This window comes from Benincasa hispida, chromosome 1 (genome assembly GCF_027475165.1).
Source record: "Benincasa hispida cultivar pf3 chromosome 1, pf3_genome.v1.1, whole genome shotgun sequence".
NCBI lineage: Eukaryota > Viridiplantae > Streptophyta > Magnoliopsida > Cucurbitales > Cucurbitaceae > Benincasa > Benincasa hispida.
The window spans coordinates 25,169,241-25,195,634 of record NC_143478.1 but is presented as its reverse complement, the minus strand read 5'-3'; the positions used below and the strand labels follow the sequence as shown (position 1 = coordinate 25,195,634).

At 36.1% G+C, this 26,394-nt stretch overlaps 2 protein-coding genes and 1 pseudogene across 4 annotated transcripts; 1 reads left to right on the top strand and 2 right to left on the bottom strand.

Moving 5' to 3' along the window:
* Positions 1–12,016: 12,016 nt before the first annotated feature.
* CRSH (Ca2+-activated RelA/spot-like protein) lies at positions 12,017–16,332 on the top strand. Its single transcript, XM_039035519.2, has 4 exons — positions 12,017–12,544; positions 13,435–14,367; positions 14,479–14,769; positions 15,952–16,332. Exons 1-4 carry the CDS (start codon positions 12,128–12,130, stop codon positions 16,081–16,083), a joined length of 1,773 nt encoding a protein of 590 aa, XP_038891447.1. The 5' UTR covers positions 12,017–12,127; the 3' UTR covers positions 16,084–16,332.
* LOC120080866 (CBL-interacting serine/threonine-protein kinase 1-like) lies at positions 16,306–19,386 on the bottom strand. Of its 3 annotated transcripts, XM_039035531.2 has the most exons (12): positions 19,111–19,386; positions 18,948–19,010; positions 18,784–18,855; positions 18,565–18,672; positions 18,394–18,474; positions 18,110–18,289; positions 17,751–17,972; positions 17,498–17,602; positions 17,273–17,389; positions 16,989–17,048; positions 16,819–16,893; positions 16,306–16,641 (listed from the first exon to the last, which is right to left on the bottom strand). In XM_039035531.2, the coding sequence occupies exons 1-12, from the start codon at positions 19,258–19,260 to the stop codon at positions 16,552–16,554; spliced, it is 1,323 nt and encodes a 440-aa protein (XP_038891459.1). In that variant the 5' UTR covers positions 19,261–19,386; the 3' UTR covers positions 16,306–16,551. The 3 variants fall into 3 exon arrangements, with proteins under 3 accessions (XP_038891459.1, XP_038891466.1, XP_038891475.1); XM_039035538.2 differs by lacking the exon at positions 17,751–17,972; XM_039035547.2 differs by lacking the exons at positions 18,110–18,289; positions 18,394–18,474.
* Positions 19,387–21,926: 2,540 nt separating this feature from the next.
* On the bottom strand, positions 21,927–23,527 carry LOC150038341 (uncharacterized; annotated as a pseudogene).
* Between the last annotated feature and the right edge of the window lie 2,867 nt (positions 23,528–26,394).

Sequence of the window (26,394 nt, the reverse complement as noted above, 5' to 3'; positions counted from 1 at the left end):
TTAATTGTTTGGAATGGTGTCATAAGTCTCCTTGTAATCTCGTAGTTTATAAACTCTGTATAAACATATTGTTGTTAATAAAATAAGTGTTATTTTATAAGCATATATTCAATCTAATAAACTAAGATCCGATGTTATTTTATGTAATTTAAACAAGTATGTAGAGACATACAAGTAGATCTTGTTTAAATAATAACCTAAATGGTCTCTAGTAGATGGATGAGTTTGGGTACCTTATCTTGGTGACACTACGGATACGACCCACTTTGTAGGTGTTACAAGTGTTGTAAAGTGCTACAAATGATCTAATCCTGATCATGACATGCGAGCGGAGGTATCCTATACAAAGAGTAAGACTGGACCACGAAATGATTAGTCTCTTTATATAACGCTGTTAATAATAGAGACTTACATTTCACTAGGATGACTATAGGTGACTTGACCTGAATCCTGAGTGAGTTGTGAACTCCTGCTCATGAAGGTGATCCTTTGATTTGTATGGGTGAGAGTGGTCAAATTGCCAACTCAACAAGCCTACCATTTTGGGGATTCGTCTGATTGGAAAGCTGGGAACTCAACTACACAAGATGAAATTTACTTCTTCCCCAATGCAGGGGCAAGTAGATAAATTTCTCCCTTAAGGGCTGATTCCGAGTTTTGAACATAGTGGCCACACCCTCTCCTGGCTCGAGAGAAATTGGTCATAGTGGGACTATGACTTATTGTTCATGAGAGGAATCAGTGGTACTAAAGGAGTTAGATGTAACTACAGGGGCACAACGGTATTTTGGTCCAACTGTACTTACGAGCAATTTGTTAAGGGTCATCGCCCTGTTGATTGGTTATATCCAATGGACAAGAAATATATCTATAGTGCAAAGAGTGCAGTTGTCGATTTTTAGTGGAGTGACCAGCAGTTAACGAATGTTGGGTAATTTAATTAAAGATTTTAATTAATTATTTGAGTATCGTTGGAGTTTCAATCTACATGTCCTTAAGGTCCCACTGTAGCTCAATATGGATTTAATCTTTGGATTAATTTGAAGTGTTGAAATTAATTGAGGAAATTAATTATATATGATATAATTAATTATAATGTATTTGATACATTATGAGAGGAATTTGAATATGATTCAAATACCAATTATATGAATGGGATTCATAATTCTTTTTTAAAATAATGTTATTTTAATATATATTAACAAAAATAGGGTAGGGCTGAAAAGATTGACAAAAATTGGTTTTTTAATTGTGTACTCGGTACACGATTACACCTAAATCGTGTACCCGGTACACGATGCCTGTGATCTAACACACGCAGACTGCCAATGTGACAGTCATGCAGCATTGACTGAGGTAATCGTGTATCCGGTACACAATTACCTTAAGTCATGTACTGGGTACACGACTTCATTCTCCATTAAACCGTGATGTCTATCCTTCTTCCTTCATCCGAATCCTTCTTCCTCCATCCAAACATCATATGAAAACCTCCGCGGTGTTTCTTTTTTTCTTGTTGTTGCCACCGTAAGTCGATCTACCGAAGGGTTTTCTTCATCTGAAGCGTTTTCTTTGACTAAGGTAAATTTTTTCTTTAATTTTTCCCAATATATGTATTTGTTTATAAAAATGAGGATCAAGTTCGAAAATGTATAATTTATGGATCTATGATTTAAATGTATAATCTTCATATATATATATATATATATATATATATATATATATATATATCATTTTGTTTGCATTTGGATTGAACTAAATGTAGTTTATGGATCCATGATTTATTTTTGGATATATGTTAAATTTAGAAATTAGATTTTGTTGGGCTGTTTTTGTTGGGCTTTTTTTTAGATGATTATGTTGACCTATTTGTTGGGTTAATTTAAGAAAATATATGTATATGTTTATAAAAATGAAGATTGCTTCATATATATATTATTTTGTTTGCATTTGGGTTGAATAAACATATGATTCATGGATATACTATTTTATTTTTATTTGGACTGGTTTTAAATGTATAGTTTATGGAACTTAGATTTGGGTTGATTTAAATGTATAATATTTAGATCTTATATGTTGAACCTAGAAATCGGATTTTGTTGCGTTGACATATTAACATATTTTTTGTCAACTATAACAGTTGAAAAAATCATAATAAATATGTCAATGCTTCCTGAAGATTGAGTTATTCTTGAAATTGCAAATGATGGAGACAGTGATATTGATGTTGAAGTTGATGAATTATTTAGAAACGATAGTAGTGTGGAACATGATCTTGAATTGGTACCATCGGATATGATTGCCCAAATAGATTGGGAAATTACAAATCCAACATGTGAACTAGGGTCAACTTTGGAGGAAAAGAGTATATGTGTAATAATTGTAGTTTAATACAGAAAGAAATGATGTTTAATACTAAAGAAGATTTACAGCTTGCTGTAAATCAATATTGTGTAACAGAACACTACAAGATTATTGTAGTGGAATCAAATCAAGATTTTCGGTATGTCAGATGTAAATCATGGAAGGATGGTTGTGATTGGAGGTTACGGGCATGTCGGCGTAAAACTCATGGGATGTTCAAAATCAACAAAGGGAACACTCATGTTTATTTTCAGAATTGATATAGGATCATTCACAACTTGATTCAAATTTTATGAGTATCGAAATCCAAAATTTGGTTAGAGCTGATCCTAGGGTTCCTGTGGCCCTACTCCAAGAAGCAATTAAAAAACAATATGGCTATAATGTTAACTATAGGCGGGTGTGGCAAGCCAAGAGAAAAGCACTGATTGTTGTGTTTGGTGATTGGGAGAAATCATATTCAGAGCTTCCGTATTGTTTGAGTGCTCTTGATCATTACAATCCAAAAACACGATCAGATTGGTATTTCCTTCTGTCCGATGTGCCAGGTATGACTATTTTTGGTTGAGTTTTTTGGTCCTTCGATCCTGAGAAGGGTTCAAACATTGTAGGCCATTAATCCAGATCGATGGAACTCATCTCTACGGAAAGTATAAAGGGAAATTATTGACCGCCTTATCTATTGATGCAAACGGGCATATATTTCCCTTTGCTATTGCTATTGTTGAAGGTGAAAATTCGTCCAGTTGGTCATGGTTTTTGTGGGCATTACGTGAATATGTTACCCAAAGAGATGGTATTTGCTTGATTTCTGATGACATGCAGAAATTCATGTCATCTTAAGCCTTTTACTTAGAATTATGAAGGTTGTTAGGCAGAATATGCGTCGATCATGATAGGAATTCATGAGAATATGAGCTTGCGTCGATCAGCATGTCGAATCTCAGCTAACCAGATATTTTGCGTTAATTGTGCATTCAATGTTCTATCTTTGTAGCTAATGCAGGAAATAAACGCAAATGTGGAAACCGGACCACCACATAGATGACCGCATGCGAAGAAACACTACATCACAAAGGTAAACGCATCGATCAACATATGAATGTTGTGGTAATCAACCGTATGCATCCATCGCATGGGAGTTGCGCTTATCAAGCGATTGCGGTCATCGTGTAGAGTTGCGGTATTAAGCGAATGCGGTCATTGAATGATTGCGAGCGCGACAACGCAAACTAATGGGATCAACGCAAGGTAGGTGGAATGAACACATCAACGCATCTACCTCGAGAAAATCCAAAGATGATATTGACATTTCACCTACCACATCGTTAGTGGTAGAGGTTCAGAAAGGACAAACGCGCCGAACGTCAGACTCAAGCAGTCCAATAATGCTGTCGGTGATCCAAGCTCTATAAATATAAGCCAATGAGCTAAAATTCATTTAATCGAAGGTTTTCTCCTAAGGTTCGCCTAGGGCGGATCCTTGCGATCCAGAAAAAAATGCGTGAGAAAACGCTGAGAGTTTTTCACCTTCTTCATCCATCCCGAGTGACAACCGGAGCCTTCAACCAGAGCTAGATCTCGAGAGAGTCAGCTCCTTCGCCCATCCATGGCACCACCGGCAGCCTTAACACACATCTGCTGCTTCCAGCTGGTCATTTCCTTTTTCTTTCTTTTCTCATATTGTATTATATGACATTTTGGAATTAAGGAATTAATACAATCTATTTTCAATGCATTTCTCTGTTCCTTTGACTCCATCTCCATCTTCTTTGCTTAGCATCTTTACTTTCATTGCAACACTTAGTGGGATTGCTTGGGTATTGCATACTTAGTCATGTGGATTAGGGATATGAAGCATGTAGCAACCCACCGAGAGGTGTGCATTGTGTGAGTAATCTTATTTGTTTAGTGTGAAGCTGCTACAACACCTGTCTATAGGCTAACGCATTGCTTGTATATGAGTAAATTCAGCAACAATCAACTGCCCGAGAGGGTAAGTGGCTGGACGCATTAAGAAATGCATGTGTTGTTCACTAGAGATAAGAGTAATCTTGCGTCAATCAAGTTCATGCGTTTGTCTTGTTTTATGTTATGCTCAATACCCCTTTAGAGCTACTCGAGAGAGGGTCTAAAGAAAGAACCTAATGACTCGAGAGAGCTAGGTTAGAATCTAGACTCGAGAGAGCGGGATTAGATCGGCATAAGCAAGAGATAGGGACTTAAAGATAAGCTCTGTTTCTCAACCTGCATCGCATGCACCCTAGGAATAGGAATGATATTATGTGGTCGCATATTTGTGTGGATGTCATTTTGTCATCGCATAAATAGGGATAGAGGCTTATATGTAGGCATTGTAGACTTATCGCATATATCGCATGCGTTCTAACATTAGAAGCCGTAGCATTCACACCGAGAGGTGGTTTACTATTGTATGTGTGTTTCATGATCGCATTGGCTTGCGTTGACTAGGGTTGCCCTCGCAATCACTCTTAAGGGTTGCAATGAAAACATTGCCGCATTTTATCTATTTTCCCATACATTTATTTCATGTCAAGGTTTGTCATATCTCTATCTTTCATGCATACTCTCATTGCGTTGTCTGTTAGATAAGAGTAGGAGTAGAATTAACTTAGCAACATCCCCTCCATTTTTTTATTCAAACCGCACATGCACATCACCGCAATCTTATAGTTACAAGTCCCTATGTTCGACCTCGGATTACTCGAGAAACTTGCGTTGGAATTATACTTGGTTCCAGCGCAAGAAAACTTGTGCCAGGACGCTTGGTCATCACATACATTCGTTAACGCATTCTCATTCCAATGCATGACCATCGACGCATGACTATCAATGCATATTTTAGGAACATGCATCGCATACCGCATCTAAGGGAATTTGGTTGTCGAGTAAAATTGACTTCTAATTTCCCGCCATCAATTTCTAATAGACATAAGGCATTCTTGCTGCAATTAATAATGAGGAAATTAGTTGGAGTGAACCTAAAGCGTACCATCGATATTAACTTCGCCATGTTTCCAGTAATTTCAATACGAAATATAAATCAAAGCAACTAAAAGATTTGGTGTTTAAGGCAGGAAATCAACACCAAAAGCGCAAGTTCATTCGGTGCATGAAAGAATTCAAACAATTGAACCCTGAATGCCTTGAATATTTTTCAGATATTGACTTGGAAAAATGGACCCAATCACATGATGGTGGGTACCGCTATGGGTGGATGACAAGCAATGCAGTTGAATGCATGCATGGTGTTTTCAAAGGTGCTAGAATGTTACCAATTACTTCTTTGGTTAGGCTAACATTTTATCACACAATACTGTATTTTGAACGTCGAAGACAAGAAATCAGTGAAGCACTTGATTGTGGGGACATGTATACAGAATATGCCCTGAGAAAACTTAAGAGGTGGGAAAAACGAGCATCTGTGCATATAGTGACATCTATTGACAGGGAAAGTTAAACTTTTGAAGTACAAACTGATAACTTGTAGAAATACAAGTATTTATGCTGCTTTATTTAGATATTGCGGCCAAAAGAGAAGAAAGTTGCATCAATTGTATGGAAATTAGCTAAGAAATACAAGAATTATAATTTGTCGTCAATGTACCCACGAACACCATTGCGATGGTAGAAAAGAATATTTCAAGTCTGTTTTGCAGGATATCAAGTCACCGTATGCACCCATGGCTCAAGAGAAAAAGATTAACGCATCTACGTCGCATTGCGCCTATCATTCAGGAATGAATAGACGATCAACGCAATGGGTGCATGCGACAATCGATCAAGAGATTTGCAATCAACGCAACTTCAACAGCATGCGGTAATCAAAACCAACACCGCATGCGGGCACAGATCAAAAGAGGCAAATGAGCAACGCAATCACGGAGGATTTTGACACGTGTACAACTAACCGTTGTGCATTTTTGACAGATTGATTGCATAACAGAAGGAATATTTATTCCACCATTCTCGGAATTTCCATAACAATAAAGTAGGGACCACACAGCAGAGAGTCAGAGCATTCATCTATAAATATCTTCAGAGAATTCACTGAAAAATATACTTGATACGGGGGATAATTAATACGAGGCTATTGAGAGAAAGGCTGATCTGAGTGCTAATCGGAGAAGATCCGAGAAGAAAAGAGGCAAGGTCGAGAGGTGAGTCTCAGGGCGAATCATTCCAAATCCCCGTCGTGAAGCTCTGTACTGAGATCAACTCTACCGGTTGAGCAAGCCTGAGAGGGAAGCTCATCTTTCCATTCACTCCATACACCGGCAAGCAGTTTCTCCATCCAGATCTGTGTCAAGACGTTGACACTCTTCTGTATCTGTTTCTAACTCTTATTCATCAATTGTACTTCATCTTCTTAGTCTAAATCATTCACAACCATGTATCAAATGCTTGATTTTATAATTAATTGTCATGATCATTTTCATTTCCACATTTCTATCTATTTTCGTTCCTTCATAAATCGCTTTCTCCACGAGGTTTTCTTAATCCCTTGGTGATTAATATGAATTAAGCAAGTAATTTAATCTGTGCTAAAGAAATAAGGATGTTTAGCTAAAGCATGCTAGACGACATCTTCACCTGTGAGAGCAGAAGTGAAGATGCCATTCTGATCTGTCGAGAGAAGGTTAGAAGAATGCGTTAACTAAAGCAAGAAGTACTTCCAGAGATGAAAGCAACCTTGCGTTCACTACGTTTGTCCCTGTTTCACCACAGAGATGTGGGGAAACGTGGTTGATCACCTAGAGGTGTACGCCAAGGGAAAGCGGAACCGTACTTATATCTTTAACGCAATTAAGGAACTTGCGATGTTTATATTAATTATCCTTTCTCTTTTTGCTTCGCACATAAGCCTTGCCACCGCATAACACGACCTTTGTATAATCTTCACAGTCAATCTCAACCTTGATATCTTGTGTCATGTAACCTGTATCTTGTATCATCATAGCTTAGGTTTATTTTATCGCGCATTACTTTTATCATAATTTACTTCATTATCGCATTTTTATCACTTACCTTTACTTTACTACACAATTTACTTTATTGCATATACAAACCACATTTTTTATTTAACTGAAAAATCCCCGGTCGCATATATCACAATTGTAACACAATTAACCTAAAACAATCCCTGTGTTCGACCTCGGATCACACCGAGAAACTTGCGGTGGAATTATACTTGGTTCCAACGCAAGGAAACTTGTGACAACGCACAGCATACTACAAGAACATTCATTGATAACGCATATCTAGAAGTAGTATCGCATAAAGAAAATAAAGTTCATCATTCATCCATGCGTTGTATGACATAAGATCATAAGAAGATTAGAATTCATAATATGTCACCACAAACTGGCATAAGTATGATTTCTCCCTATAAAGAACAACACACACAAGTTTTGAGCTTGAAAGAAGGAACTTGTTCTTGTAATAAGTGGCAGTCATTCAAGATTTCATGCTCTCATGTAATTGCAGTTTGTAATTACATGCGTTTGACAAACATACCACTTATTGATGAATGCTACAAATTGTCCAATTTCAAGCGATGTTATGAAGGTCGCTTCCATCCAATAGAACACCCAGATTATTGGCCAGAATTATCATTTACAAAAGTTCGTCCGAATGCGGACTTACTAAGAGAACAGGGTCGGCTAAAAAGTATGCGCATTCATAATGGAATGGATTGGAGAGAGGTAAGCCAAAAAGTTCAACGTACAATTTACAAGAGAGAAGGACATAATAGACGTACTTGTCCACAACGTACATTAGGTGCTTCGTCTTCGGGTCATTAGGTGTATCTTTTATGTACTTATATTTTTTATGTAATTGTATATTTTATGTACTTGTATTTTTCATGTAATTGTATCTTTTATGTACTTATATTTTCTATGTAATAGTTTCATTTTATGTAATTGTACTTTTTATATACTGAATTTATTTTTCATGTAATTGTATCTTTTTATGTACTTTTTATATATCTTCTATGTGATGGATTTTATTATGTAATGTAATTTGAACTTCTTAGGTAATGGAGTCAATCGATATGGGATAGTTCTTCTATCGTAGTTTTGAGTTGTCAGAGAAGGGAGACATCTGCATAACATACTATCCCATTTGATCAATGTATTATTCCCTATGTTGAACAAGTTTTCTTGGGGTTGCACAAATCAGATTTATCCAACTTGATTGGCACATCATTATTGCTCTAGTTGAGCGTTGGAGACCAAAAACCCACATATTTTACCTGCCTTGTAGGGAATATACAATTTTGCTGTAGGATGTTGCCATACAGTTTGGGTTACGAGTGGATGGGCAATCATTGACAGGTTCACTACAATATTATTGGAAGAATGTTTGTGAAGAGCTCTTAGGCATTCTACCAGATGATCTGAAAGGTTCAAGATTGAGTATCCCCTAGTTGGCGTCCCAGTGTCTAGAATTACCTCTTGATGCCGAGGACATCAGCGTACGTAGGTATGCACGAGCATATATTATGCAGCTTATTGGAGGATTTTTGTTCGCTGACAAGTCAAATACTCTATTACATCTCATGTTTCTCCCGCTACTGTCTGATTTCGAGCATGCTGGTACGTACTCGTAGGGTGGTGCATGTCTTGCATGGTTGTATAGAGAACTTTTTCGGGCTACCAATACACAAGCGTTGGAAATAGCAAGGCCACTGATACTACTATAAGTATGGGCTTATGATAGATTTCTAATTATAGCATCATAAGTCCAGTTACAGACCCCAGATCATCGTCCACTTAGTGTCAAGTATTATTTCATTTATATATTTATTTCATTATCATTTTATGTAAGAATATAAATTAATTGTATTTTTTATAATTTTAGATGGAGTGATGTATTAGCTACCTTTGACCAATCAGCAAATATGTTGGTATTATACCGAAAAATATTTGACAGACTGATGCACAATCAGGTAACAAATGTATATATAAATGAATATTTAAAACATTTTTTATGTATACTTATCTTCTTTTTTTTGTTAGATTAATTGGACGTCATACACACAAGAGATTTGGTCATCACTACCTGATTACTACCGTGATGGTGAAGACATTTGATTGATCATTAGCCCTCTTATATGCTTCCATATAGTAGAGTGACATCATCCAGATCGTGTGTTGAGACAGTTTGGTCTGCGATAAATGATACCTTTGTTGTCCTATATACTCCCAGCACTACACCAAATTGATTTGAGAGGTAAGCACGACCAAGACTAGTGTCGAATCCACGCGGAATATATATCCTGGCATGGACGACATGATCGTTGTGCATAGGGAGAAATAACTAATGGGCCAGTTGTATCATATGACTACTTTTCCTGGTACGATTCAATCACGAGGCGATTTATCACACCTGACGACGTTTACTATTACTGCATGGTAAGAGACTTAAAATCAGACATTTTTCATATATATGATATGAATATTGTTTAATATTTATTTTTTTCATCGTACAGAATAATTTTATCAGAGATGTATAACAATATTCAGTGCAACACAACTTACTAGAGTTGGGTTCAATGTGTCATCAAATATTGGTCAACATAGAAAGTATTATTCAATAAACAAGACGACTCAATGTTGCTGACACCGATCGAAGACGTATTCGTCGTAGACGAAAATGACAGTAGGGTGAACCTAATTTAGAGGCACACGAAGACAACTCCCATATAGAGTAAGGGCCAGGGGGTCGTCTTTAAATTTCATGTAAACTTCTATTTTTAAATTAAAGAACTAATTGTAAATCTTCTTTAATATAATGACATTTTTTTTAATATGAGTGTAGAATAATTATGTTTTCATTGTAGATTAAATATATAATTAAGTTTAATAATGAAGGAATTTATGGACCTAGTCCTAAAGTCTTAATATTGTTGTACATCTCCGATTAAAAAAAATAATTAGTCAATCTATTTAAAAAAAAAATCATGGATCGAGTCAACGATTATGGCAATCGTGGACCCGGTCCACGACTCTCCATGCGATCGGTCAACCAAGTCAACCGACATGGTGCTGATTGAATTAAATGTTAATGGTGTACTTCTTACAAATGCTAATCGTGTACCCCGTACACGATTTCACTACCCTACTTTCGTCAATAATTTCCATTCCCACCTATTTTTAAAAATACTTTCCCATATACCCCATTTTTATCAATAGTTTGAAAAAACAGATTCATGTAATTAAATATAAATATGATTTATATTGAGAGGAATAAAATATTTGGATATGATCCAAATATCATTTATATGGATGAGATTCATATAAATGGATTTAATATAAATATGTTTTATATTAAATATCATGTATAGTTGAGAGAGAATAAAATCTATAGTTTATGTTGTATTTGATGCAATATAAAACTATAGGCTTTATGTTATATTTGATATAACATATAGTGTATATATATAATAAAGTAGTTATTATATATTCTATTTTATTAATTTATTTGAAATTAATAAAAGGGAAGGAGTTATAACTCCCTCCCATTATTTTCTCAATAATTAACTTGTGATAAAAGAAGTTGAGGTTATCTTCTTCTAAGAATTCTCACATCGATTCACAATTTGAAAGAGAAAAATTCTCTGAAGAAAACTTCATTCTCATCCTCTCCTTCTCCTTCCCTCTTCCTAGGACTCAAGCAAAGCCCACAACTCCTGCTTGAGTCTTCAATCCCAAAAGAAAATACAGAGAGTTCTCGACTGGTAGTGTCTGTGCATGAAGAAGGAGATTTGCGAGGAAAGACTTATGTTCATGGCTCGTACGAGGGATTACTTGAAGAAAAGTTCTTCAAATATGAGGTTTCTTGAAACTCGTTTTCTTTGTAAAAACATGTCGTAATTTACTTTAAATACATATCTATTGTATGCTTACTGTAAATTTTATATTCAATAATTATGGAATTTCGATGATCCACTTCCACTCAAAGATCTCCTCATGTCAAGATTCCTTCAAATTTTACCTCTAAAACTTTCAAATTCAACCATTTAAATTAAATTAAAGAGTGAAGATTAAATAATTTCAAGAATAAAAGAAGAAAGATCATGAAAAAAAATTCTAAGGTCAAATGAAAGAAAAGGGAGTTTGGACTTTGAGAGCTCCACTAGATCCGACAAGTCGTCTTCTTCTCTCTCGTTTCAGTTTGTGTTGAGTTGAGCTTCGTAAAGCAAGACCAAAAGCGAGTTCGAACGAAAAAAGAGAGTGGAGAGCATGACCAAAGAGTGGGATCAACAAGAAAGGAGAGAGGGGAATGAGATTGTGAGAAAAAGGGAGAGAGGAGGGCGATTAGTGAGAGAGGAGAGCGAGAGAAAGAGAGAGTCAATTTGATGTTAGCAAAGAGTAAAAAAAAAATCTCATTTTCAAAAAGCGAGATAAATCTCATTGTTTCTTTTCCACTTGGGTCATCCTTGGAGAAAGCCCCAAGTAATGAAAGACAGAATTGTATTTTTATACTACGTAAATGTCAAATAATCTAAAAAATCTTTAATTTTTTAAAAAGGGACTTTTATCCAAAACCAAGAAACTTGGAGGGGCTACTTTGCAAATTTTGTCAATTCTCTAACATTTCCTAGAAGTTTTTGGATTTTAGTTCATTTTGACTTTTTGAGCAATTTTCCCTTTGAATTCGTGTGGTAGTGGCTGAAGCTCCTTTTTAACTCAATAATGGCTCCGCTCCTTCCAGATTGAGCTTCTGACCCACAACAATGGAGCTCTTCTCCGCCATTAATCCTTCCCCAGACCTCCATTTCCACTCCCTCCGTTCTCTCACTGACACTCATCACATTCCCCCTCCCCATCTTCTCCTCCGTCACCGTCGCCGCCCACTCAACTCTCTCTCTCCGTACCGCCTTCTGCATTTGCGAGCTTCCTCCGCCTCCGGTGTCCCGGATCTTCCCGCCACCGTACCGGAGCATGCCGGCGGAAAATTAGTTGTGGAACTCATAGGAGCCTTCAATGAGCTCACTGATAGGATGAACCTCAATTCCACTAGTTCGTCTGTGATCCTCTTCGTTACTCTCAAGCTCTCTATCCCTATCTTGCAGAGTTTGCCTCTGCTGCCGGATGGCCGGTCTCCTCTCTCCAAGGCCTTGTCTGTGGCGCTTATTCTCGCCGATCTCCAGGTTCTCTTGCACATTCAAATGGTGCTTCTGTTGCTATTGTTGCTAATTAAGTTGCTCTCTCTTCGATTCTTTGTGCTTACTGTCTTGATTGTTATTGATTGGTGGATTCTCAGCCTTAATTTAACTATTATTCAATGTATAGTAGAGTTGATTTCGGAGTTTGGTTGTTTAAATCTCATTTGCCTGCTTTTTGCTATGGGTTCTCTGCAACTCCTCAGCTTTCAGCTTAATATTTCCTTTCCTTCTTTATCAAGCTCAGAAACTTTTGGGGCTTATGGTTAGAGGAGATTACACATCTTTCTGCTAAAAGGTATAATTATATATTGTTAAAAGTTATCTTAAAAATCAGGGGCTTATCCTATAATTCCCACATAGTGTATTCGGTTGATGGGGTTTCCACTGTTTTGTTGAATTAACAATTGTCTTCTACTTCTTCTTCTTTTTCTTGTTCTTCTCAGATATCCATGTTCTTCTATGATGACATAATTTCCATGTGTTGAATTGAAGTATGAGTGAATAGTTTGGTCCTATTTGGTTCAATCAGTTCTAATTCCAAATCCAATTTTTAACATGGCTTGACAAGCGCCAATGTTTTCTAACTAGGTGTAATTGTCATCAGGAAAGCTCACTAGTTGCAGGTTCAACTGCCATATACATTTTTAGTTGTGGAAGAGATTTGATGTTAGATTCTTGGGGGATGTAGAAACTAGTCATTGAAGAAATGGAACTGAATGCTTTCTGTTGCTTGTTTTTGCTTTACTATCGCAGTAGCCGTTATTCTTAATGGAAGCTATACTGCTCAACTGCGCTTTCTGTGAATTTCAATCTGCACTTTGATTGATTTGAGACTTTCAGTTACTGATAGATTTTAGAACAAACCATTATCACAGATGGATGCAGAAGTTATATCCGCTGGTATTCTTAGAGAGGTTATGGAGGCTGGGGGGATATCTATTCAGGAAGTTAGAAATCAGATGGGTATAAGTACTGCTCATTTACTGCACGAGAGCCTACGTGTGAAGCATATTCCTTCAAGGGTCGATATTTTTGACGATGATAGTTCGGCTGCTTTAAGAAGGTTCTGTCTTACGTATTATGATATTAGGGCCTTGATTTTAGACCTGGCTCTGAAGCTTGATATGATGAGGAATCTCCAATCATTGCCAAGATACCAGCAGCAGATGCTTTCTCTTGAGGTTTTGAAGATACATGCACCATTAGCATTTGCAGTTGGAGCCAACTTCTTATCACTTCAGTTGGAGGATCTCTCTTTCCGTTACTTGTTTCCTTGCTCTTACTTCTACGTGGATTCATGGTTGCGAAGCCACGAGTCAGGAAGTAAGTCTTTGATTGAAACATATAAGGATCAGCTGACACAGTCCTTAAAGAATGATCCTGAATTAGCAGACATGGTGGAAGATATTTCTGTCAAAGGTCGCTATAAAAGCCGATCTAGCACCATGAAGAAACTCCTGAAAGATGGTCGAAAACTTGAAGAAGTTAACGATATTCTAGGATTACGCGTCATATTGAAACCTAAGGCTGGGACAGAAACATCAGAATTGGGTGAGAGAGCTTGCTACCAGGCACGTGAAATTATAAAGTCACAATGGAAGGAAATACCCAATAGGACTAAAGACTATATTGCAAGGCCAAAACCCAATGGTTATAAGAGCTTACACATGGCTGTGGATGTGAGTGACGAAAGCGAGACAAAGCCGTTAATGGAAATACAAATACGAACTAAGGAGATGGACAAATTGGCAGCTGGTGGAACAGCATCACATTCATTATACAAGGGCGGTCTCACAGATCCAGAAGAAGTTAGTATTCATTTTAATGGTTTAATACACTTAAATTAGTAGTCTTCTTCTATGACATTTGCACAAGCTTGTTAAGTTTGAGATTGATGTGGTTATTTGTCGATGCTTTAGGCAAAGCGGCTCAAGGCCAAAATGTTGGCTGCAGCTGAACTTGCTGCTCTACGTCTTAAAGATTTCCCATCCTCTAACTATAAAGGTATACATACCGACCAAAAAGGTCGAGTATTTGGCCTTCTTGACAAGAATGGAGATGGTAGAATAAGCATAGAGGAACTTGTCGACGTCATGGAAGACCTTGGTGTTGGAGCACCTGGAGAAGATGCACGAGAGATGATGCAACTTCTGGATTCAAATAGTGATGGCTCTCTTAGCTCCGATGAATTTGACTTTTTTCAAAAACAGGTAAATGTTTGCCCCCTCCCTGTGTTTCAAGATCCTAAGGTAATGATGGTTGCATATTTAGATTCGTAGGCACATCATTTCCAGAAAACATGTTCGTTTTTTTATGTGAAACTTGTTAGTTAACATGTTACCTCTGCTTTGTGATGTTTATGACCAATGTTTCACTATTTGGGCATAGAATGAAATGATGTTTTATAATAATAAGTGTTAAATCACAAGTAAACCCAAAGCTTAGGTTGATAAGTTATGGTTAATTTATACATTCATATTAATACCATACCAAGCGCTATTTTTTTTAATATATTTGGGGTGTAAAAATTGAAACTCTAGCATCGAGGTTGATAGCATAAGCTTATGCCTAGTTGAGTCATGTAGGGTGTTTAAATGACCTGTAATCCGAACATCCCAAACTATCCAATCCAACTATAAGGGTTCTATTAGGTTAAACTTTTTCTATTTTTGTCGAATTGAGTTGAGTCTCATGTTGACTAAAAACAATTTCAGGTTGATCCATCCCAACCCGAAATATATATATATATATATATATGTTTCTCTTTGTTTAAAGTTTGATTATCTTTTGATGATATATTTTTCTTTCAATTATCTTTTGATGATATATTTTTCTTTCAAAATTGTTATAATGTTTTTGTCCTTGTTTAAAGTTTGTAATAAAGATTATAGATATTTGGTATTTGACCTTTGAATTGTATTGCCTCGAAAAGGAATTTTTTTTTTTTTTAAATTTTATGAGATTTTAGTTACTAGCATACTTTAAATTAAGAAGGAAAAATAAATTATAACTCGACAACTTAACCCAACCCAAACCGAATTTTAAAGGTTAGGTTTGGTTGGAGATTTTGTTCAGATCTTTTGGGTGAGTCCAACCAATCCAAATTTTCAGGTTGGTTCAAGAAACACCTTTAACCCAACCCAACCTAACTCAACCCATGTACCCCTAGAGCTATGCTTGTGTCGACGAAAACCTCATATTTTGATACAATAATCTTTTATTTATATTTTAATATTCAGTCATTTTATCTTCACCACAACGCCTTCTCCAGCCTGCATATTCTTTTCCCTGAGTAATTAATATTGCATGTTTAGATTATAAATGCAACTTGAAAATGGAGAATCCTTATCTGACAAACCTAATTATTTTAACAACATTCTGTTTGTTCTTAGGTCGAATTCATACGCAGCTTGGAGAACAGAGACGATCAATACAAGGCCATCCTCAACCATAAACTCCAAAATGACGACAGTGGTTTAATACAGGTCTATAGTGAAGAGCTTGGCAATCGACTTGCCACATAGTCTCGGTCTCAGACCCCCATTTATCTCAACCAGGTAGGAAATTAAGTTTATTTTGAGCTACGTATTTAGCCCCATTATTGTGAATAAATTGTTTATAATGTTGAAAAGCAAGCCAATTCCTGTGCAGCAGTCTCATATTTTCATCAGAAAATGTAATCTATATATGGAAAGATACCAAATAAGATGGTAATATATCAAATTTGTTTAGAAGATTTGTGTAAGTTATAGAAGAGGAGAAATTTATGATCATATTCTCAAGCTTCTGTTCTTTTTACATTTGAAATTCAGTGTTACATACAAAGGGAGATAGAAAGGAAGCTTCCTGCCATGTAATATTTGGCTCTATCTATTATCTACATTTAACCCACGCACCAATCAAAGGCCTTGCTTGATATCAACCCAAATTGTAAACTAATAATAATAATAATAATCGTAATGAAAATCCTATAACTAGGGTATCACTTTCTTCTAACATGTACTGTTTAATGCGAATGAGCTTGAATTTTGCCGTTCGAGTTCTGGGTTTGTGCCCAAATCATTTGACAGCCTTTTGCACAACTGCAGGATTTGAATTGAATAGAATGTTAGAAGTTGGGGGGAAAATGTTGGCAAGAGTTTTCGAAATTTAGTACTTCGTCATGTTAAAAAAAGTGTTTTTAAGAGGAAAAAAGTATTTTCAAGCATTTAAAACGTCATTCCAAGCCAGCCCCTCCTATCATACTACCAAATGTTTACCTGTCTGTAAGCTGATGAATCTCCAAAAGATTTTTTCAGTTCAACTACCTGAAGCAATGGGCTTATCTCAAAGACCTGAGAGCAGAATTCACCAGATTTGGTAATGGGAGCAATTGTTAGCATTAGGTTTCATGAAAATTTAACACGTAACTCTCTAATGAAAGTTTTACCTCTGCTACAAACGATAGATTAAGGCTTCTTTGACTTCTTATCTCTTGAATCAATTTCAACTAAAGATGCAGAAAAAGAAAGCTATGTTAGAGTCATGTTGTAAGAAAGAGAAATGATATGTTACTTTGTAACTAATGGCAAACGGCCCCAAATTATGGGGGTCGTTTTTCATATAAACTTGCAGACAACGATGGCCACAAGCTTCAACTGATCCATTTCCACGGAGGGGTTAACGATAATGACATCTACCAGATTCTTTCAATGCTAAGAATTGAGTACCTACCTTTCCACTTTTCTTTTGAACTCGAAATCCCATATCCGTTGCGATAACCTCAATTCTCTCAAGCAAGTCTTTGGCAGAATGGTTGGATGTAAATCTGATCTTCCTCTCGGAAACATCCTTTGATTATTAAGATTAGAACGTTAAGTAATCAAGTGACATTCTAAAATGAACAAGCATGCCAACCATAGATTGCATAGTCTGATGGTCCTGCACTTGAACTCTCACCTCTTGCTCAAAGAAGCCAGACAGATCCAAACTTGAAGACATCCCAATTAACTCAAACGCATTTATAATAGAAGGAGATTCTGGGCTGTTTTCAACGTCAGATGGCTACGCCAAAGGTAAAATCCAAAATCCAAAAGTTAAGAAGACAAAAGTTAAGAAGACAGAATAACACAGATAAGGAGGGGTGAGAGGAAAAACAAGAAGAAACAAATATTGCTTGTCTCTCTCTCACTCTCTCTCTCTCTCCATATACCTCATCAGACGTTGAGATGGCATCATCCTGATCAGTAAGTGAACCCTCCTCATCATCATCATAACAAGGAGAAGCAGGACTGTAGTCAGTCTTGAACCACTCATTCTCTTTAATTCCTGCCATGGTAATCCGAGTATTGGGATTGGGGTCAAGAGTTCTCCTTATCAAATTTCTGGCACCTGCTGATAACCATTTGGGTATCTGAAAATCCCCCCTCAAAGTCTACAACGAACGTTGATGCATATAAATATATTTTCTAAAGGAGAGAGAGAGAGAGAGAGAGACATGGATCTAAACAATACAAGAGATATACGTTAGTTTATTCATTTTTCCCCCCTCTTGCAGTCAGCTTTAAGTACCTTTTTATAAAGTAAAGCCAGATTGGTCTCATCGAAAGGAAGACAAGCCGTAAGAATAACATACAAGATAACCCCACATGACCATATATCAGAGGCGGCTCCATTGTATCCTCTATTAGCAAGAACCTCTGGAGCAACATAGTTGGGACTTCCACAGGTGGTGTGCAGCAAACCATCTTCCTAATGTCATAAACTATCCATCAATTCTAGTTCTTCAACTACGGATTAAGTAGCCTAGATCTTTATGCAGATGATCTCAAAAGTAAATATCTATAGAAGATTACCCTGCAATTCTGTGGTAAAGCACTGAGGCCAAAATCAGAAATCTTAATATTTCCCTTAGCATCAACAAGCACGTTTTCCAACTACACGGATCAACCGACAAGAAATATCAAATAAAAACGCTACGAAGAGTGATTGTTCAACGAAATGAAACAGAAACTCCATGTAAATACCTTGAGATCCCTATGGTAAACTCCTTTGTCATGGCAGTAGCTAAGACCATCAATAAGCTGCTGGAAGAGCCTCCGACCTTCAACTTCATCCATCTTACCTTTCGATTCCTAAAACACGCACACAGTAATCTCTAACTCAAACTCCCCAATATTCTATACTATATCCAACAGGAATTCAACTGATAACCACACCAAATCAACATCAGAAAACACGCTTACAATTCTATCAAACAATTCTCCACCAGAGGCGCACTCCAGAACCATATAAATCTTCGTCTTACTAGCTAAAACCTACAGCATCCATACAACAAAAAGAAAAAAAAATCAAAACAGTCTTTTCTTCATGAAATCCAACAGAATCACGCTTATTCGAATATACAAACCTCATAAAGTCTCACAACATTCGGATGCCTAAGGAGCTTTAGAGTACTTATTTCACGCTTAATCTACAATCAATTCCGATTCCGATACCGATTGCATCAGTTCGATTCGCTGAATAATAACAAGAACAAGAAGCGAAACGAATGAAATGAAATGAAACGAAACCTGATCGGAGAAGTTGAGATGGAGAATCTTGGTCTTGTCAAGGATCTTGACGGCGTAACGACGGCCGGTACGGATATCGGCGGCCAACTTCACCTTGCCGAAATTGCCTTCTCCAAGAGTTTTCCCCAACTCATACTTCCCAACTCTCATTCTCCTCCTTCTTCTTCTTCTTTCACTTCCTTCTTCTATCTGCCAAGTTTGTGGTCGCTCTCTCTCTCTCTTCTTTTTAAAATCTTTTTTTTTTCCAATAATTATTTTTTATTTATTGATTTTTCTTTTATGGACTTTTACTTGGCTTCGCGCCTTCGATTATTGAACGATTCAATAATAAAGGGAAAACATACCCCACGCGCGGAAACAGTACGTGACTGTCACTTTTAATGTCAACCACGTACTATTGACCCCACGCGCTTCGTGGCGGGGTTTTCTTTTTCTTTTTTAATTATTTATTCTATTTTGTTTGTTATTTTCCAATTTTATTTGAAGGTGACATTTATTTATTTATTTATTTAAATTTGAAGGGGCGTTTGTTTATTTATTTAATGTGAAGGGGCATTTATTTATTTGTTTTTTTCCTTTAAATTTTGGAGGGGCATCTATTGTTTTCTTTTTCTTATTCTTTTTTCCGCCTCCGGATTTTACCTGACGAATGATGATATTGACTTGACATGATACGACACCGTCTTGGCTATTTGGTGTGATTTAGAACGTGAAAATTGTGCCATGAAAAGAAGTACAGATTTATTTTGTCTTTTTACCTTTCTAATAAAATAATAATAATAATAATGAAAAAGTCTTCATCTTTATCCTTTTGGAACTTCTTGTCAAAATGGAGTTTACGTGAGTGTAGGGGCCAATTTGCAAATATATTATAGTTGTGTACGTATACCTAAATAAATATAGGAGGGTTCGTGCAATTAGTCTTTATAACGTTATTTTAGGGGGTGTTTGGTATGTGATAAAAGTTGAGAGTTGAGTTGAGTTGGTTTGGTAATTATTATCTGGAGAGTTAAATTGTTTGTGTTTGTTGTGTAGAGTTGAGTTGAGTTGGTAATTATTGTCTGTGTTTGTTGTGCAGAGTTGAGTTGAGTTGGTAATTATTGTCTGTGTTTGTTGTGCAGAGTTGAGTTGAGTTGGTAATTATTGTCTGTGTTTGTTGTGCAGAGTTGAGTTGAAGAATCTTATGCAGTTTTTTTGTGAATGAGATTAGTTCTATTTTTTTCTGTTTGTTTTTTATTTCATTCTTTTATTTTTTTAGTTTTATGTTTTGCTATTGTTGATTAATTTTCAAATATACACGTATTTTCTCAAATCATTTATGACATAAACTGGACAATCTCAATTTTTTTCTCAATTTGTAGAACATAATAGATTATTTTTCATATATTCTTTTCAAAAACTGTAATAATTCTAATTCTCTTCGATCGGTAAAACATACCAACAAAATATATTTCATATTGCTGCTCAATTAATTGGCATATTGTATATTGTATGTATATATATTGAAGGTATATATATTTCATATTGAATGTTTGTATGTATGTATATCCAAAAAAAATTCACAAAATATATGTTCTTTTCGATACTTATAATATTAGTTATATTTACAAACATAAAAAGTACATGCTTTCAAGTATGCAAAAGTTATCATTTTTTTCGACATGACAGTCCATTGTCCATTTGCTGTTATCTAAAAGAACTATAAACAAAATGTAGGGGTGTGGTCAGTCTACATGTTTCTTCCTAATATATGGAGGCAGTACCTCTTCCGTGCGTGTTCTGGTACTGCAAAGAAGCAATCTGTCTTCTGAATGTCTGTGACAACGAGGTCAATAAGGGTGACCTGATCATCCTCATCCAGGCCATCAATGTTGTATATGGCATTTACTACTTCCTTCCGACGCCCGAACTCCAGCTCATACTTCTCCTTTTGCCACGATGCAAGTCTACCATGTGTGTGCTCTGCATTTCAACAGTCAATCTCATGATGTCGATCATTTCAACTTGGAATGATGACCTCTTCCTCTTACTGCCTCGAGATGACTCGGCAGGTACACTCGCTCTACCTGTAGATTGCTCTGCTGGCTCTTCATCTATTTCATCTTGATTTAATGGTGATTCTGTTTGGCGAACCTCAGGGGTGTGACAGTCCTGTGATCCAAGTCGAATCTCATCTTCAAACTCTCTGAATGCATTCGTCGCCATCACGTATGGATCCTCACTTGATTGCCCTACTGCTCTGTCTTTCCCAAATACGGTGGAGAGGTCATCGTAATGTGGAAATGGCTTGTTCCAAATCCCCTTCGCATTGGGATGACTCTGCATTGATACACATACACATTATTAATATTTATATTATAACACGTATCCGTACATTTTTTTTTTCTAGAATCTTACCGGAACCCAAAGATCGAAAATCTCCCTCTCGACTTGGACACATTTGAACTCCTCATTCCAGCCGAACCCCGACTGACTTAGCATCTCTGATACTGCGTTGTATTGTTTCTTCAGACTTCTCACCTTGCACTCAATGGTATTCTGATTCAGTGCGCACTCGGGTACTTTCTCATGCAGAATTCGCTCCAAGTGTTGTAGGTATCCTGGTCGAAACGTCCCATTATCGGACCTCCAATCGGTCTCCACCAAATACAATAGAGCTTCCACCAACTTAGCGCCCTCCACCTTCGACCATACGTGTTTAGACCTCTTACCATTACCTGCCATTATGCTGCATGCATATGTTTGTTGAATGAAAAGATGCTATAAATTAAACACATGCACAAACAAAGGATAAACTGCTGAAATTATATGTTCTAATTTAACTTGTTCACACAGAGTCTTGGCACAAAACATTTTCACGACATACTTGGAATGTTCCATAATTAAATTTCATTCAGTAGTAAAAGAAAAGTAAGCAATGAACATTGAATAATCAGGCTCTTTGCCATTGAATAAACATTTTGACCGCTAAGTCATCCCTGAACTTGGTCCATTCCTCTAATGATTCAATAAATTCAATATGATCCTCATCAAGACCAACTGATGCAGAATTCTCCTCATCGGGCACTTCAAGCATTGCACCGATTCCCATCTCCCTTGTGATCAAGTTATGAATAAGGCAACATGCAGTTATTGTTCGACATTGGACTTGTATTTGGTAGAATGATTTCCCCTAAGAATAGCCCACCGCCCCTTTAACAACCCAAACGCTCGCTCGATAACGTTCCTTGCTGAAGAATATTTCATGTTGAAAAATTCTCTTGCAGTTGTCGGTGTGTTTCCTGCTCCACGTTAATCGGAGAGATGGTATCGTTCCCCTCTGTACGGCGCCAAGAATCCTTCAGCATTGGGGTATCCAGCATCACATAGGTAATAGTATCTTGTACATGTTTCGAAATGTCATGCACATTGTTGTGGCAGGTACGCATGTTTAAATAACGTATACAGTTATTATAATACCCTTTAGAACCCTCAATCCGTACAATCACGAAACTGCATCCCTAAGAACCCTTGAATCAGCTGTAGACCCTTCCCACCCTGGCAAAACGAAGACGGACTCCCCATTTTGATCACACACCGCAAGAACGTTTGTGGCAATCTCTCCCTTTCTCGTCCTATATCGAGGTCGATCGACGACACTAACATTCACTTTAATGTATGTACCGTCTAACGCACCTAGACAATTCTGTTTCTCTCAAGTGATCAGAATGAATTAAAAAAAAATCTATCATTGCATGCATATTTATTACGTATTCATATAAAAAACTGAGTACTTTTTGTACCTGAAACCACTTCCATCTTCCATCGGTGCATGTATTTGTGATCGGTTCTGGTTTTCTTAACAAAACAGTGTGAAGTTGTAAGACTGCCCTAAGAACTGCGTTGAAATATCTCGAAACTGTCACACCAGACCTCGAAAAGTTTCTGCGTACCACTCGATTCTTGACATCGTGTGCAAGAATGTGTAGGAATATCACAACCATCTCTTCGACGTCCATACATCTTGTTGGTTCCAAACAACCAATCAACTGTAGCATATTACATAGAATCGTAAAGGTACGTCTATCCATTCGGGTGCTTTCATGACATGCCAAGTCACTTTCGTAAATTAGGCGAAAGAAGGTCAACTGCCTAATACAGTGCCTAGCATATGTCGGTTGTCTCTCTATCCTTCGGTAGTTGTTCAATAACGTGGTTAGTGCTATGAAAAACTGTATTTGAGAGTGCGAAATAATTCTCATGATCGAAAAGAGGTCTTCAACAGTATCCATCTTTATAGGGAAAGGGATACACAAGTTGTTCCTGAAAGGGTAAGGTATTTGGCGGATTATGTTTCATGATTAAGAAAGAATAGCAAACGATGTCAAGCGTCGGTATTGGGCATATTGGGTTATAGTTTAGATTTATGGTGTTATTTCCCAATGTACCTATAATAATCTAAAAATACATGTTTTCAAGGGTTTAGTGGGTTTTTTTTTTCCTAAGGATAGGGTTGAGGGTATTTTAGTTAAGTCTTTTTAAGGGCCTAGTGGGTTTTTTTTTTTTTTTTTTAAGGGCCCAATGTACCTATAATAATCTAAACTTGTCATAATCCTAGTTCCTAGTATAACAAATTTTCACCAAAAGATGTGTTAAAACGATGTATATAGAAAAAATATGCATTTTTCCATATTTTCAAAACTTGGTGAACCGATTGTATGAATATTGGTGTGCAATATTTTTTTAATTCTTATGTCACCTATTGGAAACTATATTTTTTAAAAATTAAACATTGGTTATAATATTAATACCATCGTTTCATTAAAATTACATAATTTAAAAAAAAAAAATCAATTTTGATTGTGAAACGATAGTAAGACATACTAAAATTAATCCTGAAACTAGCTTGATAATAACACACCAAAATGTATAGAATATGATTTCATTGAAGCTGAAAAAAAAAAAAAAAAGAATTGAAATGAACGTATTATTAGATAAAAAAAATTACATGATAGTACTATTTCACCCATAATTCATCAAAAATTTGAGAAGTATCAGAGGAGGTGAAAAACAATAAGGATAGCGAGATCCTTCTCATGAGCGAGATCCTCATTGTTTTTCACCCATTAAAATGAACGTATTATTAGATAAATAAAATTACATAACAGTACTATTTCACCCATAATTCATAAAAAATTTGAGAAGTATCAGAGGAGGTAAAAAACAATGAGGGAGCGAGATCCTCCTCATGAGCGAGATCCTCATTGTTTTTCACCCATTGAAATGAACTTATTATTAGATAAAAAAAATTACATAATAGTACTATTTCACCCATAATTCATAAAAAAATTGAGAAGTATCAGATTAAAAAATATAATGTCGCCAACCATTAAGAAAAAAATTTATGAACTAGTATTTCAAAAAAAATGCGACTAATAATTAACATATAACATATTTCTATAAAAAAAAAAATAAAAAAAAAATAAGTCCTAAAAAGAAGGGAGATACTCTAATTCTCAAAATAACAAACCTCCTCAAACTAATTAGAAATGATTTGTGCAATTAGTTTGGACCCCACAAGAAACACAAAATAATGATAGTTAGATTAGAAATAAAATAAAAAAAATTGAACTAAGAAGTAACCAACAAAAAAAATAAATTGAACTAAAGAGTAACCAACAAAAGCATACATTTTTTAGTGGAGAAAGACAGTGAAAATATGAAACGTGGAAAAATACAGTGGAAATATAAAATGTATGAGTGAGAAGTCATCTATAAATAAAAGAGGGAGAAAGAAGTGGTTGTTGGAGAGAGTTATGTGCATTTATTAAAGAGTGAAATTAATTTAACCTCATTAATTAAAGAGTGAATTTAATTTGAGTATTAGTTGAAAGTAAGTAGCAGTCACGTTGGTAGTAAAAAGTAAATACAAATAGTAAAGTCAAGTAAATAGAATTAACATATTTCCATAAAAAAAAAAAAAAAACAATGAGAATCTCGCTCATGAGGATCTTCATGAGCGAGATCCTCATCACAAAATTAGTGAGATTCGGCCCACATTTCTAGCGAGATTTCCTTCTAGAGCGAGATCCTCATCACAAAATTAACGAGATTCGGCCCACATTTTTAGCGAGATTTCCTTCTAGAGCAAGATCCTCATCACAAAATTAGCGAGATTCAGCCTACATTCTAGCGAGATTTCCTTCTAGAGCGAGATCCTCATCACAAAATTAGCGAGATTTAACCTACATTTCTAGCGAGATTTCCTTCTAGAGCGAGATCCTCATCACAGAATTAGAGAGATTCAACCCACATTTCTAGCGAGATTTCCTTCCAGAGCGAGATCCTCATCACACAATTAGCGAGATTCAGCCCACATTTCTAGCGAGATTTCCTTCTAAAGTGAGATCCTCATCACAAAATTAGCGAGATTCAGCCCACATTTCTAGCGAGATTTCCTTCTAGAGTGAGATCCTCATCATAAAATTAGCGAGATTCAGCCCACATTTCTAGCGAGATTTCCTTCCAGAGCGAGATCTTCATCACAAAATTAGCGAGATTCAGCCCACATTTCTAGCGAGATTTCCTTCCAGAGCGAGATCCTCATCACAAAATTAGCGAGATTCAACCCACATTTCTAGCGAGGTTTCCTTCTAGAGCGAGATCCTCATCACAAAATTAGCGAGATTTCACTTGTCCAGGGTTGAAGTATTGACTTATGTACAACCCTTTATACATATTGTTTCCAAGTTTTTCTTTGTTTTTCGAGTTATGTATGTCGAAACTTCAACCTAGGACAACCCTAATATACATATTGTTTCCAAGTTTTTCTTTGTTTGTCGAGTTCTCAATGTTCGACCTCTACATTAATCCAATTCTTAACCCTCGACTTCTAGCAAAACAAAAATATTTCTCTAATATAAAAGGTCTAATATTTCTCTAATATAATAAGTTTTGAAAACAACTATATTAATATAAAAAAGTCCTAGTTTTGAGGAGATAAAAAAGGAGAGTTTTGGGTGGGTAAAAAAGGGGATTTTAATAACCCATAGGTTTTCTTTATGGGCTTAACAAACATGGGTAATAAATACCCACTCAACTCAACTCATACCCATTTTTCAAACACCCCTTAGAGTTTTATTTATTGAAGACCGTTTTGTTCTCTTTATATCGTTTTGTTCTATTTACCGTTTGTTCAATTTTAGTCCGTATACTTTTAAATGTTTAATTTTAATTTACGTACTTTTTATTGTAAATGTAATATTATAGATATCCATAACTTATTTATGTTACGACAAATCTATA